Source organism: Saccoglossus kowalevskii, chromosome 22 (genome assembly GCF_978046115.1).
Source record: "Saccoglossus kowalevskii chromosome 22, keSacKowa6.1, whole genome shotgun sequence".
In the NCBI taxonomy this organism is placed as follows: Eukaryota; Metazoa; Hemichordata; class Enteropneusta; family Harrimaniidae; genus Saccoglossus; species Saccoglossus kowalevskii.
The window spans coordinates 15,345,722-15,367,634 of NC_140662.1; the positions used below are offsets into that span (position 1 = coordinate 15,345,722).

The 21,913-nt window shown below is 34.7% G+C and overlaps 1 protein-coding gene across 1 annotated transcript; it reads right to left on the bottom strand.

Annotated features, from left to right (window-relative positions):
* Positions 1–3,341: 3,341 nt before the first annotated feature.
* On the bottom strand, positions 3,342–12,074 carry LOC100375889 (taurine catabolism dioxygenase-like). Its single transcript, NM_001184859.1, has 4 exons — positions 11,358–12,074; positions 8,501–8,683; positions 6,238–6,370; positions 3,342–4,636 (listed from the first exon to the last, which is right to left on the bottom strand). The coding sequence occupies exons 1-4, from the start codon at positions 11,904–11,906 to the stop codon at positions 4,335–4,337; spliced, it is 1,167 nt and encodes a 388-aa protein (NP_001171788.1). The 5' UTR covers positions 11,907–12,074; the 3' UTR covers positions 3,342–4,334.
* Positions 12,075–21,913: the final 9,839 nt, after the last annotated feature.

The following is a 21,913-nucleotide window of genomic DNA, read 5'->3' on the forward strand; positions in this document are numbered from 1 at the left end:
AAAACTGCGACATAATACGATCTAACGTTTTCCGGTGTCCCAAATGTCCTCCCATAATCGAGTCATGCGCAACTTTCATAACTTGTTGTCTATGTTTTTCAGGGAAAATTTACTCTAGGAGATTTATAATAACGGTATAATAATTTCTCTTTCATTCTAAATTGAACTGTAGCGAGTCCACCCTTTCCATTTCGTTGAATTTGGTTCGACTTGCATAGTTTAAAAATTCTATCTAACGTTCTATCTTCCTGTTGGGCAGCTAAAAGCGTATCAGTATTAATTAGATTATCAAATTCATCAGTTTTAGCTACGACGAGAGGGCTCCGTTTCCGCTTTTGAGCAAAAATCTGGGCACGAGTTTCTACTGCACCAGCCTCGATTATACGAGAGCTCGATTCACGGGGGGTCTCATCCGGGTCCATTTGTTCAGACTGATTAATATTTTCTTGTGGCAACGAGTCACAAAGGCGAGTCGAGCCTCTTTCAGTTGTAAACGAGTTAACAACTGGTATCATTTGATCTACACTCTTTGAACGGTGAGGGCGTTCCGTACCTTTCTGCGTGTTTTCGCAGGTCAGGAGGGCTTCTGACCCTTGAGGCGCGATGGAGGAGACTATCTCAGGATTTTGGATGTCTACATTCTTTTGGGAAGTGTCGGAGTCGTTTTCACCGGCACAAGCTTCATTGATGACATCCGTCTCAATGGCCAAATTGTTATCGTACTCCACTGCGTCGTTTTCACAGGTAGATTTATTTATTGGAATTGCACCAGTGTCATTAGTTTTTTTTCTTGGAATCGCGCCAAGTTGAGCTGAAATCCTCGAAGGACTACTCTCATTTTGGGTTATAATCTTTTTTCCAGACTTTAGACTACCCAATTTATTATTTTGCATCTTCAGACAGATAAGCAGAAATCGTGTAATCGATCTGGGTGATACTTCACATAGGCAACGTGTTAATGTCTGATATCACTCATTCAAAATAAATGGGTATTATCTCGGCATTAAGATTACGCTACTGTTTTTATTTTTTTAATTCTTGCCCGAATTTCTTACTGTTTAGAGACGTAAACGTGGAATATTAGATGTTTACAAGTTATGCAAGCTTCAAACATATCTATTTGTTTTTTTGTCTAAAAAAATAGTCGTTTTGCACATACAATAAATTATTATCTGGACACAATACCCAAACATTACGCAGCACTTCTAGCAATGGCTGAAAGTTTTATGTTCCCCAAATTAATCTAACTTCATGCCAAAACAAACAATAAAATTTACTGCAACAAACCATTGGAATTCCCTCCTTTGCACATTCAAAAACGTAATAAAGGCACACATTTAAATCCAAATTAACAAATGCTCCCCTAAGTCAGTGAAATGACGAAAGGTACACTATAATTTTATTTCATATATTTTCTTGTGCATTTCTTTTTTCTTGTAAGTTTTTTTTTCAGTATTGAATTTGGATGATTAAGTTTTTGTTTAATTTAAGACTTTCAGTCTACTCAATTATTTAGAAAACTATGTACTTGTATATAATTTATTAGTCCCCGTTCGGACGCAGTCCGAAATCGGATTTGTTCAAACTTGGTATATACGTTGGACATTATAGGACCTTGATGCACATCATTTTGTTTTTCAGATAAGATTCAAAATGGCCGACTGGCAGCCATTTTGTTTTAATGAATGTGGTTCTAGTGCCATATCTCTGACTTGCTGTGACTGATTATGTTCAAATTTCAAATATTCATTATACATCATGTCATAGATATACAGATATATTGGTTTGACGATCCTATTAAAAATGGCCGAATGGTGGCCATTTTTGTGCTAAAATATCATCAAATATCAAGCATTTCTGGCATTTGTGGATGGATTTTGTTCTAACTTGGTACATACATTATACATTACGGGTTCCTGGTGCACGTTATTTTATTTTTAGATCGTATACAAAAGTCAATCATTTAAATGTTAAACAATCATCATAATCATATTCCTGACATGTTTATATTCTAGCTATATTACTATAAACAAAACTATATATCTTAAATTCGATAACTAACGGGGACTGTGCCATGATGGCTTGTTAATATTATTATATACGGTATATGTTTATTTTGTTAAGGGTCATGGACTAGACTAGTTCTAGGGAACTATATCCATGATCCTTACTATAAGCAATTTATATACATATCTAATATATATATATATATATATATATATATATATATATATATATATATATATATATATATAAATTCTGAATTATACACTTACTTACTGAATTTATCTACTCATTTGTTTATTTCATTTGTAAGTCATTTGTATAATATAATCTGTATGTATGTATGTATGTTTTATAGTGAAATATACCTCATTCATTCATTCGTTGAACAAAAAGATTTCCTGTTACCATAAATTGTCGTAGTTACCGGGCATGCACTAATAAGTTATAGGCTGGAATAGGGAAGCTGACCAATGTCTTATATTAACCAGAAGTTAATGCACATCATAGACTCTGTACCACATTTGAACAAAATCATTCACAAAATCTAGTTCCACAAAGATTTTACCGTAGTACATTTCTCCTACATACAATTTTAAATTGCAACTTGAAAACAAATGTGTAACTTGACATATAACATATGTGAAAAGTTTAACTGCAATCAGTCGTGTCAGAGATACGGTACAGACAAACATTCTTTAAAATATAATGGCCACAATTCGGCCATTTTGAATCTAGGGAAGTGCATCAAAATCGAATATCCTATTTTGGAAGAATAACAATTTGTGATGCTTTTTAATGCTGAGATTAATGGTAATTAGATAGTGAAATACAAAAAAAGTACATACACCTGCATACGAGTGATTGGATCTATGTATGAATATTAAATTGTGGTAGGTGAAGGCATTTTAACAGATATGGTTACAGAATTTGACACCAGTGATGTACATTTAAAGTATCATAATGTTCAATGCAAGAATGAGCAAATCTGGTCATTTATGATACATAAATGGGATCTTAAATAACAGAAATGCTTGATTTCAATGAATTTGTATTACTTAAACTACCCCCATTCTATCATTTGAATCAAACCACAAAACGAATGCGTTTGCATATGAATCACAAGATGTTTCAACATAACTGGTCACATATCTGAAATACAGGTACACACACACATACCCACAGAAATCAGTTCATTAGTTCCCATTCCCATACGAACCAAACCTATTAACATCTGGATTCAACTGAAACTATTAAACAACATATTGTATGTTTGTATTAAAAATAATCACACATGTAGGAGACTATAAACCAATTAATTTTTATATTTTCTTTTTATTTCTGATCCATCCACCAGGTTGATCATGAAGAACAAATTAAAAATGCTGTGTTTTGACTCTAAAAGACGACAATAAAATGATGCAGAATGTACTCAGATTGAAACAATCACATCTTCAAAAACAAATCGATTGCAATGAAACTAATACAGTGGGGTTTCTTGACGTATGCACAACATGAATGTTTTAATTCTGTATCCGCTCATATCATCCCTCCCACAGAGGCAGTAAGCTGGAACATATATTTTGAAAATGGTTGTTATGGGTGACAACAATTATATTTAAATGGAGGATCAAGAGCCAAACACAACTTGGTCTTTGATTTTAAAAATGACACTTTTGAGATTGACCAACCCCAACACCTAAAAGTCAAAACAATTAGTGAGAAAATTGTTTGTTGACAAGTATTTTCAATGTATCAAACTGCCTTCGACTTAACTGGAATTGAATTTTAGTATGTACATTTCACCCCACAAAACATTAACCACATGTACATTGTATTATATTCAATATAGCAAAGAATGTATGGTAGCTACAGTACAGCGCTTGCCTAGGTGTCACACAGCTTTCCACATTTATCACATTCACATCACGAAACTACCCTTGTTGCCCTACTATCATTATCCAATCTTGCTTGCAAAAAAAAATATTTTTATTGCATATTTAAGCAATTTACAGTAGAGATTGAATAGGCCATGGCTCATCTATGGTAATTCTGGTCGTATCACATTTAAATTCATGACTTTAATGTGATTAAAGCATGATGCAAAAACTGTACTATACATGTACTATAAATGCTTCACATTTCGAAAGAGACATCAAACAGTGCTGGTTAAAAATAAGTTATCGTACACCAGAATATCATCTAACAGAGAAGATATAAAGTTATAATTTCCTGTATATTCACATGTGTGTGTGTGTGTGCAACTAAAATGTTACTGAGTAAAAGAAAACACATTGTGAATTATTGCTCATCATCGTTGTTTAACATTGTTAATCACGTGTCATAGCAGCTAATAATTTTCTTGGCCCGCTGAACCCCAGCCTTGAATGCTGAACTAGCATGTTGTCGTAGATCAGTAAATCGCCTTTCAGTAACGGAAAACCGACAGAGACTTGCCAGATGACGTCACGGATGTGCTGCATCACTTCAGGTTCTATTTCAGTCCCGTCACCGTACATGGTGTGATAGGGGAAGCGCAGCGGGGGTAAGTCAGGCTGGTCAGTGTATTTCGGATGCTCAGATAGGTTTGTCACATGGTGGCGATGCACATGGTTAAACCACAGCTCTTCTCCTGAAAATAGATTTTAGTATGTCAACTTTGTTATTTTTTACAATAGATAAGTACACACTCTGAGATCATCCATAATGTGCTTTTAGAATCTTGCAACTATTACATGACATATTTAGTTGTCTGAATTTGTCGGAAATATGTATTAAAGAATCCAAATCTCGGTATTTGCTTTTGCATAGTGTTCCACATATGTGGATTTACCTCTGCAGGTAGCAGTCATTGAAAAAAGGGATTACTCAAATATTTCCTGCACTTTGGATCGTATTCATACCATAAAATATTACAAAGTCCCAAGACCATCAAAAATTATCTCAAGAGTGGAACTCTAAGAAATCATTTTTTACAAGAACCCAAGCCTCTCTTTTCAAAATTGACTGTAAGTAAGCTTCAAACAAATAAATCAAATTTCCTTTCTTTATCTGTAATTACGATTGCCGAATGCATAAGTTTTTAATGTGTCAGGTAGTAAATTAATTTGCTGATTGCTGGGAAAAGTTGTAAAGACTTCAAAGAAAGTGATTAAAATTATGACAGTAATAGTCAAGGTTCAATGCTATATGTTTTTTTACACGTTTGCATATTTTAGCACTTATCTTATTTTGTATCAAAATCTTTCTACATTTATTTACTTTAATGTCAGCCAATATGTGAACATTTTTGGTTCACTGTCAATCTGTTTTTGTTTTTTTTTAAATACTGTAAAAGGATTAATTATTCGATGGGTTTTAATTTTGCTTACTTCGCTGACTAGAAAATGCACTAAATTAAAACCAAGTTAAAATGTAAAATTTAGCATAGAACACATTATCTAAATGATAAAACCGTGAATTTAAAACCCACTGAATATGCCTTAAATGGTAAATCAGCAAAATTTAAACCCAGTGAAAATTAGTCATTTTACAGTAGACATAAAATGCCATTTTAGCAGTAATTTCCATAGACCAAAATAAAAACAAGTTTTCATATTAAATACCCACTAAAAATCTTGTACCTTGTAAGAAACATACATCTTTTTTTCTCACCACATACCACCAAGTAAAATTTTGAGGAATTGCCTTGCCATAGTATTCTACAGTATATCATCAATTTCTTTTATTTGTTTGTTACAAATGTTACTTTGAGTTTTACATACCGGTAGATTAAAATATTGGCAGCAAATCACCATCACAAATTATGCACCCCATAATTTGTTTGCATATTTTCCAAAATTATGTTCAAAACTTGTAGCCAATAGAAAATTACATCCATTTTTTAAAAATTATCAGAAAAAAAAGAGAAAAATTACATAAAAACAGGGAAAATGTCCCACCAAAATGTTGGCGGGAAAATGTTGTCACATACTGTAAAATATTTTATTTTAGCCGGAATTATTTTTCGCTGAAAAGACATTTTATTTGTTTTGTATGGAATTTATTTTCACTGATTTTTGACGAGTTGAATGTAAAATATAGAAAAAATGTATATTCGCTTGATTTTATTTTCACTGAATCGTTCCTTCAGCGAAAATTAATTCCAAGCGAAAATAAAGTATTCTACAGTGAGTGGTTAAATGGTCAGTATGACAGAGATGTATGTAAATGATCTGTAAGAAATATATTCACCTGTTTTATGATGTTTTTGAAATGCTGGCAACACGTGCGAGTATGAAAGCGCATTATTTTCACACCACTTGTATTCATAATTCATCTTTTTCATGAATTGTTCAACATCACTCATCTCTTCTGAAAAGAATGTCTAGAAAAAGACATACATTATGAACACATGATAAAACCAATCAAGTTAATCATTTGCATTATTTGCATTATCACATTATTTGCATTATCACATTATTTGCATTATTTGCATTATCACATTATTTGCATTATTTGCATTATCACATTATTTGAATTATTTGCATTATTTGCATTATCGCATTATCACATTATTTGCATTATCACATTATTTGCATTATTTGCATTATCACATAATTTGCATTATCGCTTTATTACAATATCGCATTATCACATTATTCGCATATCGCATTATCACATTATTATTCACATTATCACATTATTTACATTATTTTGATTACCGGTATCACATTATCACAATATTCGCATTCACATTAATCGCATTATCACATTATTTGCATTAACGTACTATTCGCATTACCGGTATCACATTATTCGCATTATCGCATTATTTGCATTATCGCATTATCATATTATTTGCATTATCACATTATTTGCATTATTTGCATTATCACATTATTTGCATTATCACATTATTTGCATTATTCGCATTATCACATTATTTGCATTATCACATTATTTGCATTATTTGCATTATCGCATTATCACATTATTTGCATTATCACATTATTCGCATTATCACATTATTTGCATTATTTGCATTATCACATTATTCGCATTATCACATTATTTGCATTATTTGCATTATCACATTATTTGCATTATCACATTATCACAATATCGCATTATCACATTATTCACATATTGCATTATCACATTGTTTGCATTATTTGCATTATCACAGTATCGCATTTTCACATTATTCGCATATCGCATTATCACATTATTCGCATTATCACATTATTTACATTATTTTGATTACCGGTATCACATTATCACAATATTCGCATTCATATTATTCGCATTATCACATTATTCACATTATCACATTATTTGCATTATTTGCATTATCACATTATTTGCATTATCACATTATTTGCATTATTACATTATTTGCATTATTCGCATTATCACATTATTTACATTATTTGCATTAACGTACTATTTGCATTACCGGTATCACATTATCACATTATTTGCATTATCACATTATTCGAATTATCACATTATTTGCATTATCACATTATCACATTATTTGCATTATTTGCATTATCACATTATCACATTATTTGCATTATCACATTATCACATTATTCGCATTATCACATTATCGCATTATTCGCATTACCGGTATCGCATTATCACATTATTTGCATTATCGCATTATCACATTATTCCCATTATCGCATTATCACATTATTCGCATTATCGCATTATCACATTAAAATGGTTTCATTCTTCAAAATGTTGATATCTAGCAAAATGCAAAAAGAATAAAAAAAATTTAAATTCCACAAATTTTCAAATATCCCAAATTCCATCAATTATGTTAAAACATCAATCATCATTCAGCCTTGTTCAACATCAAAAATGGCGAATTCGGTTATCGGTCGGCTTTATATAACCCCAACGGATTGCATTTTTGTGAAAGATTGGTATTTTTGTCCAGATTTGTAAGAATCTGAAAATCGCGTTTCACAACTTGTCTCTTATTTAGTTTTATGCCGCATTCAAGATAAATATCGCATTTATTTTATTATCATGTGTGCACCAGCTGACTGTGCTCTACTGTTAGCAATGCATATTTCAATTAGAGAATTGAAGATATCATTAGAAAATGAACAAATCTGAGATTCGTTCACATGAGATACCTATATGTTTAATATCAAAGTAATCTGACTTGAGGTTTTCAACAAGATCACTTTTTACCATGAATGACGAAAATATTCATCTAAATTAGAAAATTGAATATATCATCATGAAATGAGCAAATCTGGGAAAGGTACACCTGATGTACATGTATGTATAATATCAAAGCAGTCAAACTTGTGGTTTTCAACAAGAAGTCGAAAATATCACTTTTTAACAAAAATGACAAAATTATTCACCAAAATTAAAGAGTTACAGATATCATCATGAAATATGCAGGTTTTTCTGGATCTAACATTTGTTGTAAGAAAATGACTTGTAACAGCATGATCACACAAATCAGATGTAACAATGTGATTTTTACCTCTTGCCAACTTTTATATTGGCTGTGTTCCTTGGAGGGAAGGTAACAATGATATTTTATTCCCAACTTTCGAAATTTTTCTTTAACTTCTGGTTTTAATTTGGCTTGTATGTCCCTCACTCTGGTTAATCCGGTCTCTCCTCCACGTCCAGGTTCTGGAGCAACATGACAGTAAAAGAATAACTAGAAAAAAAAATCAGATTATATGTCATAAATCAATACCTGCTCTGTGGGATTTCAAGTACTGTAAAATACTTTATTTTAGCTGGAATTAATTTTCGCTCAAAAGAAATTTTTAGTGATTTGTATGGAATTTATTTTTACTGATTTTTGACAAGTTGAAATTAAAATATAGGAAAAAAAGTATAATCGCTGGATTTTATTTTCACTGAATCCTTCCTTCAGTGAAAATAGCGAAAATTAATTCCAAGTGAAAAATAAAGTATTCTACAGTATTTGGAATATGACATTCATATATACATCAGTGATCGGGTATCACAATAAACTGCATGTCAGAAAGCTGTGAATAAATTCATGAAGACATTCATAAATCAAAGAAAGCTTAGAAAGAACTCGTGTGCTGAGAGTATTGAAGACACATTAAAAATTAATTAAAGAATACTTGTACTTGAGATATTGATGGAATAGCTAAAAACTAATTATGTAAATCAGGTAATTGATATGAACAGATTTGAGTGTAAAACTAATAAGGCCTGGGTAATGTAATATCTATGTATCAAGTTTCATTGAAATGTGATTAGAACAAAAAAACTATGAATTATTATTAGAGAATTAATGTGAACAAATTTCAACCCAAAATTAATCAGGCCTGTCTATTGTTCTAGAGCATTTATGTACCAAATTTTATTCAAATGTGATGATCAGTAATTGAGATATCAGTGTTAATTAATTATTTTAATTAGGTGATTAATAAGCGTTAATATTTACCAAAAACTAATTAGGTCTCTGCATTGAAATGTGATGATGAATACTCTATAAAAGTTTCATTAAAATCCAATTAGTGGCTCTTTATATATCAGTGGAACATTCATAGAAAAAATTAACTAATTATGCGCATTAGGTAATTAATATCCACAATTATTTACCCTAAAACTAATCAGGTCTCTGCATAGTCCTAGAGGATCTATATAGCAAGTCTCATTGAAATATGATGATCATCAGTACTTGAGTTATCAGGCGAAAAGCTTAGAATTAACTAATTATGCTAATAAGGTAATTAATATGCACAAATATTTACCCCAAATCAGGTCTTTGCACACTATGTACCAAGTTTCATTGAAATGTGATGATTACTACTTAAAATATCAAAAGCTAAAAATTAATTAATTATGCAAATTAGGTAATTAATATGTACTGATATTACCCTAAAAACTATCAGGTCTGTGCAGTGTCATATGACATCTATGTACCAAGTTTTATTGAAATGTGATGATTAGTACTTGAGATATCAGTGGAAAAGCCAAAAATTTATTAATCATTATGCAAAAAAGGTAATTAATATTGCACAGATATTACCCAAATCTAATCAAACTTGTGCATCTATGTGCCTTGTGCCTTCAAAATCCAATGAGTGGTTATTTAGATATCAGTGGAACAATCATGGAACAGCTACAAATCAGCTAATTATCATGCAAATTAGGTAATTAATTTGCATGGATTTTACCAAAACCTAATCAAATCTGCGCATTGGCCCAGAGCATCTATGCACCAAGTTTCATCAAAAATCAATGTATGGTTCTTGAGATATCAGTGGAACAGACACACACACACACATACATACATACATACATACACAGACACACAGACAGACACACTAACTGCAAAGACTCCCTTTTTGTGCTTCGCACACAGGAGTCGAGAACTCAGCTCAGAAGTTTCAAACACTAAATCAAACATAGCTTTCATTGGCTAGAGAAACCGTTAGGTAACCCCAACAAAAAACATTAAAGGACAGCTGTCGTCGCACTGCGCATGTGCGACATTTCTGTTGATAAACCGCCCTTCAATAAATATTTTATATAAAAACTTGTGGGAATGCTTTGTATCTATAACTACTGAATATATATTTACCCGTAATATAGACAGCACATGCCTCAATCAACCATATATAGTAAAGTAGGGATAGCAATAGCGCAGTTTCTGTAGCATTGCAGAGTTGCACTGCATAAATTGGCATCCCATTTCCAAAACTTTAGGAGGTCATCTGATGTGTAAACTGTCTTAAAATGAATAAACTCAGAAATTCAGGGAATTGGATATGGTGGATTTAAAAAAAAAAATTGAGTTGAAAATATATATATATATATATATAAATCCATATTTGTCTTTGAGTTGACCTGACAAATTTTAATTAAAAAAACTGTTGCCTCATATATCGTTATAATATACTAATACTTATAGGCGAAATGGATGGAACAGATTGTGTTAAACCAGCAATACCATATGGGGAAAAAATGTCATGAAAAGCTGAACAAATATTACATCAACATTGTATTAAACCAAATCTCACTAAAAATTAAGTGAAGAAAAACATTGCAGACCACTCGTCTACATAAATTACTAATGGTCAACTCTTTGTATTACACAATAAAAATAAATATTGTGTTTAAGATCGACATGCCAAGCTGACAAGGTGAAAACATACACAAAAAAAACAGCAGTTTAGTTTTATGTCGCAATGGCGGCACTATTCAACATTTAACCTCTGACCTCTTAGACTCGATTGTTAGCGATTCCCACATAAACAACACCGATATATTTGCATGTAGCTATATATAACCTATATCGTGCACACTAATCGGCTAGCAACATAATTTTTTTTTTTAATAATAATCACCTTTTTGGGATAGTCCTCTGAGTACGCCATCTCATTATGTGGTTGTATGGTGACCTCCGGCAAGTCGTCGCTGGCTGTGAGCACCCCGGCTGCAACCTTCTGACGGACAGCAAGCCCTCCTTCATAACCCATCGTCTCATACCCTAAATTGATGAGAAACTGAGAAAACCCCTCGCCCCCTTCCACTGGCATACCGCGGAATAATATCACGCCGTAATCAACGAGCTTGTCCTCGACGATCTCCCTGGCAGCTTTGGCCCATTCGGATACTGATTTTACTTGATCGCTGTTTTTCGCTTCATAAACAGGCGGAAAATTATCTTTTGGTGACGCTATGAATTCAGGATATTTGTTAGTTGGGTTCAGTCCACCGGGAACCCATTTTCGACCAGCTAATTTTGCGTGTGTTTGCAAGGGCAGGTCTAGCCTTTTCTGGTAAACAAACGCGGCGGCTGCTGCACAAACGCGCCCACTTGTCCACAGTTGCTTGGCTTCACATCGGAGAAAATAACTTCCATTCCGCGGGAATACGCGAAGAATTCGGAACATGATTGTCAGCGTTGTGCAGCAGAACGTTTGTGTGTCTCACGAAATAAACTGAAATGAGATTACCGCTAGATATACGAAGCTTGTGGCACCGTAATCTCAAAACAAGTTTGATCCAGTCGTACGTATGTATATTATTGCGACACGACGTGGGAAGTGCGCCACCACGGCACACACAAACAACCCATTACATACGTACTGTTAGGAAAGAAACGAAACTGACTGGCTGTGTTCCAAAGTGTTCCGGTACACACCAGTTTTATTAAAAACCATGCCAAGGTCAATAACCGCCATAATTATTCACAATTGTATTCACAAGCAGACGATTGTCATGTGATTTGTGTCATCAGTGAAGCAAATAAACACGTTGAGGGCGGGCCAATGAAAACTGAGGGTGGGCTGGAGGATTTCAGAAATCGTCTTGAGTAAAGAGAAAAAAATCCACGACTGCTGAATGATGTAAGCAATTGAATAAAACGTTGTCAAAACAATGTCGTAAAACAAAAGATAAACAAATTTTATTCGCCATATCTGAAACCTCGTTTTGCCTCTCAAGGTCGGTCAGGATGATCAGGGCAATATACGTCGCACGTGGCGCTGTTTGAGTGACATATTTGTGTGATGTTGTTGAGACCATGGAGGTAGAAAAGAGATTACCTCCATGGAACATGGAAGGTAGAAAGTCTTTCCAAGAAGGACCAATCACTTTTACCTCCATGGTCCAACCATAGACCCTGGAGAAGGCTCTAGAATGCGTGTCATTTGTCATATCACGTGACATTGTTATTATTGTACGCAGGGTCAATCTCCTTTAGTTTTCACAGGTCTTTCAGCTGCATGTACCGCGTGGCCACGGACATCGCCCGATTCGTACGGTTTCAAAGCCGACCACTGAGTCAAGACCGTGCCTATGATGGTGAGGCGACGACTGAATGAATGAACCTAGCTGGCGAAGATGTGTCACATGCAGCCTTCAATTTTGTGATCAATCACTTCACAAGGCACAGTCATTCCAGCAGTTGTTTTTCCTGAAAATGTATTACAAACAATATATATACCCAGGCTGCTTGTGACATCTGAACTACATGTGTATTTGTTAATGTCTGACTTCAGAACCGTAAATACAACCAATTTTACCAGGGACTACGTTGTGCAATGTATTGTTACTGAATTGAAATGGCGCACGCGATACACTAAAACGTGTCTAGTTGGCAATGTCATAATAAACATTGTTTTTAGTCAAAAAGATGTTCTAATATATTCGTTCGGCAATTATACATGGAGGTAAAAATATTTTTAGCTCAATGATATATATATATATATTAGTATATATTTAAAGTTGAGGGGTCGTCATCGCGCACGCGCGGGAAATGAGTCTCAATCGACGACAACAACGCATGCTAAAAGCGCAAAGGCACATGTGTGGACGTTTGTCTGTCTACAATGACACACTGTGACCATCTGACAAACAACTTAATAAGACTTGTCGAGGTTCACTTTGAGGCGCGTCTGAAAGGGGGTAAACTTTTTTAAAACAATTAATATAATGAGGTTATTACGAGGATACCGAAAAATATTCACGAAGACAGTACTGTCTGAGTGCATACTTTTCGGTATCCTCGTAATAACCTTATTATTATACATCTTGTCCCCCAATTATACATCATGGGAATGCTGAAGTTTAGTCCGGTCAAACCCTGGTGGCAGCCATGTTTGTGTTTTATTATTAGACGATGCTTGCGCGCGTAATCATTCCATATTTGGAATTTGCATTTCCTAATATGGTAGGATGAAAATACCCCGTAAAATACCGCCTTAAAATAACGGCATGCTGTAACTTATGGCGTTACGGTGACAGATGTATAATAATGAAAAATAACCGGAATAACGATGTAGTTACATGTCATAATATATTACCGGATTAATTTGGTGTAAATATACTTTGTTTTACGTGTGACCCTTCATGAAGCACACAGCGATACAATCACTGTGACGCTTCGGTTCTTGGAACACCAAAGGCAGCTTTTGTCACATTTCACAAATCGAATCGGCATCATTTTTCTGAATAATTCCAGAAGGACTGTGACCGGCGAGAAATGACATTTATTTGGTCAAAATTAACAAAGAAATTGTAGAAAATTATGTAAAAATGTACACCAACGTTTTGTCAGGGAAACTATAGCGTTCAGAGGGGCCTGCATATACCCTCCAAAAAGAGGGTTTATGAGTCTATGGTTAAAGGGCGGTGATCGTCACCGTGACGCCATGTCTTGTTCGATATAGCACTCATAGCGACGTATACAACGCGTGTAAAATACATTGTTTATTTACATGAAATTCCGCCGAGCATGCGCTGCGCGACGACCACAGCGCTTTAACTTTTATAATTGCTGGTTAGAGTTTTAGGTTTCACGCCACAACTAGAATTTGTATCTTGCCAGCCATGTACGTTACTTCCCATATGCACCCACGTAATTCCCTCTATTTTGAAATATTGTAATATTATTATTACTATTAATACTAATATTTTTATTATTAACTGAAACTGCCTGTACGTTCTAGCATACTAACGTACCTTCCATGGTTCTAGTGATGAGGCATGTAATTATAATTTTCATGTAAGGTTAATATTAGGTTGCTTACTAGTTGCGTGTTTTTCCGACGACTTAAATGTTGAATGATGTATGGCCATGTTTATTTTCTGTTTATAAATGTAAAATTGAATTTTATTGTAATACTAGTAGTATCGAGCTTAGAACAATTAGCTATATTTGAACTGTGAAATCTTCGTACAGACTTTTGTATTTATTATAGAGTACAGCAAACAATATTAGTCCGCTTTGCCTGATATTATACAAAGTATATCGGTAACCATGGAAATAACTAACAGCGTCATGCGTAAAACTGCCTGCTATTTGCAGTACTTCGAAGTGACATCGTCCGGTAGATACTCATTTATCACTGATCAGTTTCAGATTGATAATTCGAGCCGACCCGACGTAAATAATTGTTAAATCCTGATGTACCACGGACATACAATTTTATCTGAAGAGCGTCTTCAACGACGAAATATTATACTACAGCTAAGTTTAGATTCTATTTTTACATTCGTGCTTTTGATGTTATTTCCATGATTTACTTGTTCTTTCTCTGTTCAAAGTGAGTTTATAAATAAGTCGCGTTCGAATAAGTTTCCAATGAAAATAGCGACTTCGCGATTTTCGCATAGGGTTGTCTCTGTATTCTGGCGGCCATACTGAATGGAACATTTAATTACCGGTACGTACTATTAATTCAAAGTGCATTTAAGGTAGAATGCTACCCGCGAATTTTTCAGCTGTGCACAGATTACATATAGCAGTGATAATATATCGTGTCAAAACCTGTCCATAATTCATTCGTTTTAGTATTAATCAAAAGTACACTTTTTTGGTTCACTTTCAATCGTTTTTTTTTTTGTGTGTGTGTTTTTAGGGAAAAAAAACGCTAAAATGATACGCATCAAATGCCAATTCAGTAGTAGTTTCAATAGACTATATTGTTAATACTTCTAGACATCAAAACAGTATATATCTTTGTTTTACCACATTAAACTGGTTTTAAGTATTTAGATATTTATGAATGGACTTTCAATCAGCTACGGGCAAGTGTGATTGGAAGTAATGCCTACAGCCCATGGTGACTCGGGTATTGTACGTCGGTGTACTTCGCGTGCACGGTTTGCATGCCATAGCAGCGTTTGCATTAGCCGCTGAGGGCAGTATTATGTACCATAGTGGATTGTTGAGTACTAGTATCTCAAGTTTTCAGATCTTTTCAAAGTTTTGAGTACTTGTTATGGAGGGGAGAGATCGCGGTATAGCGGGGGTAACTTTAATTTTCTTCAAAAGTTATTTTACAGCAAAGGTTTGAATACGTTTACATCAGATATATTTGTCGATTTGCAAATGTTGGCAAGAAACAGTTACAAATCCCAATTTTGTGCTCAATTTTCAGAGTAAATTAATTTAGCTCGTATAGCAGATAACTGTACAATTTACATAGTCTTTAAAGTTTCAAATGACAATTATTGACTTATTAGGGTCCACTTTGATTTGACCTCAAGAACCCACCATTGTATGGGATATTACTGAACTTACGACCTCCCGTCGTTACGGACGTGTAATTACTTACATGTCAGCAAATGTCACCGTCAATGGATTCGTCATCCAACGCTCCTTGCTACTGGCAGTATAGCAACAAAATTCCCGGTGTACCACAGTATCGGTTAAATCGATCATTTGGGCAACCTTTCTCTGAGCTATGTCACGGAGTCGCCAAAGACAACGGAGCAGTGGAACGAGGAAGGTCTGCGTTTATCGAAACAAGACGTCCCGCTGCAAAGGTAAAGTCCACCTAGAATGCATTATGTTCGATACACGTTTGATATTGTAACTTGTTCTACAATTGTGGTAACTGTTCGATTTGTTTAATTGATGTTCACTGCTTTCTACATGGTCACATGGTAGAAATAATACTCCCCGATTCATTATTGCGTCAACCGCAAACAATTCGTGTACGCTTGTAGCGTTAATCAGCAGTAAACTTCATTTCTATTTTAACAAATTGAACCAACTATTAAACAAACGGGGTTTATTCAGGGTAGATTACATGAAACAGGACCACAACGTTATTTAACTTTAAAAATAGTGCAAGACGAAGTACCCTATTGCTATTCATGGTATCAGAAAAGTCTATATTCCAATAAAATACACATTTTACAATTAGTCACTATCCGTCAATTGTTTAACCCACTATATCATATTACAATGTATATGAGCTCCATAGATATTTTGTGTAATTATGATGTTTGGTTATGAGTACAATTACCATCACGCAGACTGAGTCTAGCCACGCCGACACTCAGTTGTCGCCGCGGCGCGACTTCAGTTCAAATATTCCCCTAGCTTTTAAGCATACGTCTCTATCGACTGTGGTAATCTAATACATTCATAGAATACATGGTGTCATTATTATTTGGTTGAGTCAATATAAGCACAGTCGCAACTAATGTTGAATAATAATTCACCGTGCCATCACTAAATGCAACCACGATGGGAAAAAAAGTACATGCCAACACGTGCATATCTCCGATTAAGAAGTGCCCTTTTTACACCCCACGCCATACGTTGTGGATTCCACACTTTATAATGCGTTTAAAGTCCGTGCTTATAGATTTTAATTACCATATAATTGTGAATTGCCTAGCATTCAAAAATCTACGAATTCTGATAACATTCAATGATATTTGAACAATGTAATATACTGTAGTTCTAATAATACTGATTCTAAAAACGCCAGTGAGGACGTATACTAAGGAACACATACGAGTAAGCAGGTTACGCTGTAGACAGGCGATTGTCGGGCATAGAACTAAAAACGCCAGTGAGGACGTACACTAAGGAACACATACGAGTAAGCAGGTTACGCTGTAGACAGGCGATTGTCGGGCATAGAACTAAAAAAGCTCAATAATGATTGATTGTTTTTACTATAAATAAGAAAAAAATACTTGTTTATTTATTTACAGTTAATAACATCTAACCTAGTCTTGCGACGGCTGCTAACGGAAAAAAACACGTGCTGGCTCGCGAGAATGAGTCCGAGGTGAAACTCCCTTAGTTAATGTTTTTAGTACGGGTGTTGCTACTGTTTTGACCCCTGTTTAGACGGTCAAGCCGATCTTTTTTACCCCAAATTTTAATATTTTCGGCCCTTTAAAACATTTTTGGCCATTGGGGGGGGGGCGAAAATTTTGGAATAGAAAGCGCTCTTTTACGTCGATTTTTTGTGACCAGTTTTCAAATGGCGGCGGAGTAATCTCACCCAAAATCAAAGTGAGTACCACCCCACCACAACCGCGGATGGCAGCATACTACCGTTATATTGATGGCACTCAGTTTTGTAACTTGTCACAATATTCACAATATTCTAAATGAGTGTGCATGTGCACCCGTTTTGCTAGAATGTTACTCAGAAGTAAAAAAAAGGGTAATTTTCTTGATTTTCACATATTTGACATGTTATGGTACAAGGATAAACTAAGTGAAAATGGGGTCATCGTTCAAAGTGCTTAATATGACAACATCTCAAACTTGTGCCCGGTACTTATTAAAGTTTATACTATCATTTTAGGGGGTTTTCAAAAATGGCCAGTCAGATCTAAGTGTTCAGGATCATTTCATATTTTGTTTCAGACAACTTTAAAAGGTTATTGATAAAACCAGGGCTCTAACAGCTGAATAGCCAAAAATCAAGTATATTTTTGTATCATGTTCTTTATTTTGATACAAGTCTATAACTTAAAATACAGTACAGAACCAATGTAAACAACTCTAATTTTGCAAGATACAAGTTTTCACGAATTTTGCGTGTCTGTGAAATGAGTGAAAACTTGTAGCAGGAGTGTCACGACTTTATTGTAGTCATCACATGACTACCCGATGAATAGATGACTGGGCGTTTTTTTAAGACCACTATGTAGCAGAAAGCATTCACCTTGAACACAAACGTAAGATAGCACTGTTACTATCGGCAACGCCAGCTGTCAAAATTAGTCACTATTTGAAAGTGCAATAAATGGTTTAAATTAAAAGGTCAACATCCAAAAATTTCAATGTAGGGATACTTATTTAGTTGGAGATGAAGTGTAGTAAATAAGTTCTGGTGTCCTAGAAACGATTTTATTTTATTCCAGGTGCAACAATTATGGACCATGAGTATATATGGTAAATTTGACAATCTGGAAATCCAGCTATTTTGACAAAGTGTGTCGTAACAGAAATACAAGCCCGCTGATTTATCTGACAAAAAATAGAGACAGGTCGCGTTATAAGTTTTCTATTAGAAAAAAAGAAAAACCATGAGATCAAAAAACAAAACAAAATCCAGCCCTAAATACGAATACGAAGCTATGTTGGTCACTACTCAATTTTAACAAGGTGGAACGCATGATACTTGCTTTAAGTATTTCTCACAATTTTAATTTGAAGACTTGTACAAGAAAGTTCGACGATCTTTTAAACAATCTTGAAGATTCTCACAAAATTGATTGCGATAACAAACCCATAAATGCATTTAGCTCTAACAAATCGCCCGATCGAATGAAATATCAAAAACAAATCCTATGAGCTAAAATTGATGCTATGAGTTCAAAATGTGTGGATTTGATAGTAAGAGCGAAAGGTATAAAAACTATCATTGACTCTCACCTAATGGTGTGAGATGGGTGGTCTTGGTCAGTAACATCTGGAAGTTCTAAGGAATTTATAAATATAATAGCTTCGTATTTTGATATACATGTTCCATATTTCAATTCGACTGCGCTGAGGTAGATAAACTGTGGGCATACCGAGTAAAAATTTTGTTATTCTCGTGTGGCTTTGGAGAATTTTAGCTCAACTAAAAGGTTGTCAATTGAATGTTTTTTGCGAAACTTTTCAAAGCTAAATCACGGTGCCAGGACATTGATTACCAGCACTGGCAAAACAACTTCAGTATCCATGAAAAGTTAAATCAACACAAAATGTTTAAAACTTGGCTATTTATAAGTATCCTCTGTCTATTGATTCCCGGGTCCTCGTTACGTCGGTTTAAAGTGTCTGCAAACAAATGTCTCCGGCCGGAGCAAACATGGTTTGTCTGGTCTGTAATTTGAACAGAGTCGACTCATTTTTGTTTTGAATGCGCATTATATACAACGTGTTAAACGCATTACATCGCTGGTTTTTAATTTCTCTATTTTTGCCGATAGCTAACATCCGCTGAAGCTAAATCAACGCAGGTGAACATGTAAAATAACAATAGAACGCACTGTTTTCCTGCCAAGTTCCGAGCGTAAACAAAAACCAAGTGAACGTCACGGTGCTCAAGGCACCAAAATAGTGAAACTAAATTCCAGTGAAAATAAATGGTTCCAAATTATAAGACAATTTACAGACCTCATGAGTAGTGCTCACCTCAATGCATTGAAAACTTGGGTTATTACATGTACTATCTACATATTAGTTGAAGTGTTCAGGGGGAGAGGGGTCATTCTCATTTTACGTTCGCTGTTCATCACTCACTGCATGGCGCCCTCTTGGGTTAACAACTTATACAGGTGGGTTATGATTGTATTAATCGTGTATTTCAAACAAACCTACATTCTGGTTCAAGTACACAACCACAAATCTCGTTAAGTTTGAATTATAATATGTAACAGTGTTGATCGTTACTAGTTGCTTCAAGCCATTATTTTTTTTCAAATTCAGTCGATTTCTATATCTAAGTTGGACTCATGGTGGATTATTTTCAGCATGCCATATCACTATAAGTTCTTGTACTTTTTAATAATTTTGTTGTAAAAACATAATCATACTAACATACTTACATACTTACTTACATACTTACTTACTAACATACGGGCGGCGATAGTTATTGCGCCCTCGCCGACGGATTCACTTTCCGAGTGAACCAGAGTGAATCCGAATAAGATATTTCATACACACATGTATATTAGCTTGTGAAAAACTGAGGCAAACGGGAACCAGTACGACCAGTTGTAAAATCGATCCTCATTTTGTCGGCAGTAACGCAACAACCAGGGAACTCGTGACGTCCAGGAACCCGTAACTAGTGTATTCCAAAATACGAGAGAGAAATGCTCCTGATCTGTTGTACTTTTCCTAAACTTATTTAACATTTTTCCAATATTGGCCCAAAGTTTAGTAGAAAGAAGCTAAGCTAAACACATCGAGCAGATTTTGAGTTCGTCAAAAGCCCTCTACGGCAAGTACTAAAGGATTGGGATAATTACCTCAACACCGACATTAAGGTCGTCTCTGTCAGAAGACTAAAATAGCACAAAATACGTTTACTTGAAACTGGTTCCACTCGAAGGTACAGCTTTGTTTGAAAACAAAACTTTTTCTATTATGTTTTCGAAAGTGTATTTTACATGCGCATTACATTCTATTGATTTGTATTGATATATACATGATTCTCGTGCGGTGAAGAACTTGAAATCTTCCAAATCACATATAATCAGAAAATACCTCCGAATGATTGCAGCAGTCTGTTACAATATGCGCTGATAGTTTTTTTTTTTTTTTTACAAATTTCACTAAATGCAGGGACTGGTACAGGCTTTTGGCGGTGATCACCTTTACAATGACGCTTTGCATTATGGGATATGCATGAATTAATGAAGACGGTTTGGTTTTTGTGTGCATACGACTCTGTAAATCCTGCACTGAGTTTGAAATAGCGAAGGTTATACATAATATAACATGACACATCCTGTATGCAAGTTTTATAAACGCAATGAGTTTTATTTGTAAACTGTGCCGTTATGATTGACAGGCCAAAAGGAAGACGAGTGAGCACAAACTGAAACATACAAGAAAAGGGGTGGAGTTTGAACAACCCTTTTACATTCCTACGCGGGGTCATGAAACTATGCATACTCCCAGCCATGGCAATATTATTCTAATAAAATGAATTTTACTCTATTTGAAAGTGTGTAGTTCTGACGCAAAAATAATACAATTTCTCACCAGAAGCAAAGAACAGGGCGGACAACATGGTGAGCAAATCAGAGATAGTCGTATGAACGTACCATAGGATGGCTGATTAATCTCGTTGAAGTACTGGACGACTGAAAAAAATTGGGGATTGCCAATTGCAATGTGCGTTTCGGAGATTTGTGTTTGCAAAACCGCGAAACATCAAACATCAGTCCATACGCTGAACCATTACAAATTGCAGTATATTTGTGACGTATTACAGTGCACTGTAGTGTCATTCCACACTGGAGTTTGGGCCAATTTGTTTTTAACTATCTGGAAAATTAAAATTTGTAATTCAATATATTTATAAACACGTGATGTTTATCATTGTCACCTCTGTTGTGGTAGTGGGAATAAACTTTGCTGCTAAAAAGTTTCGTTTCAGTTTTGTACAGTTTGTTGTATGCTAATTGTATGAATTTT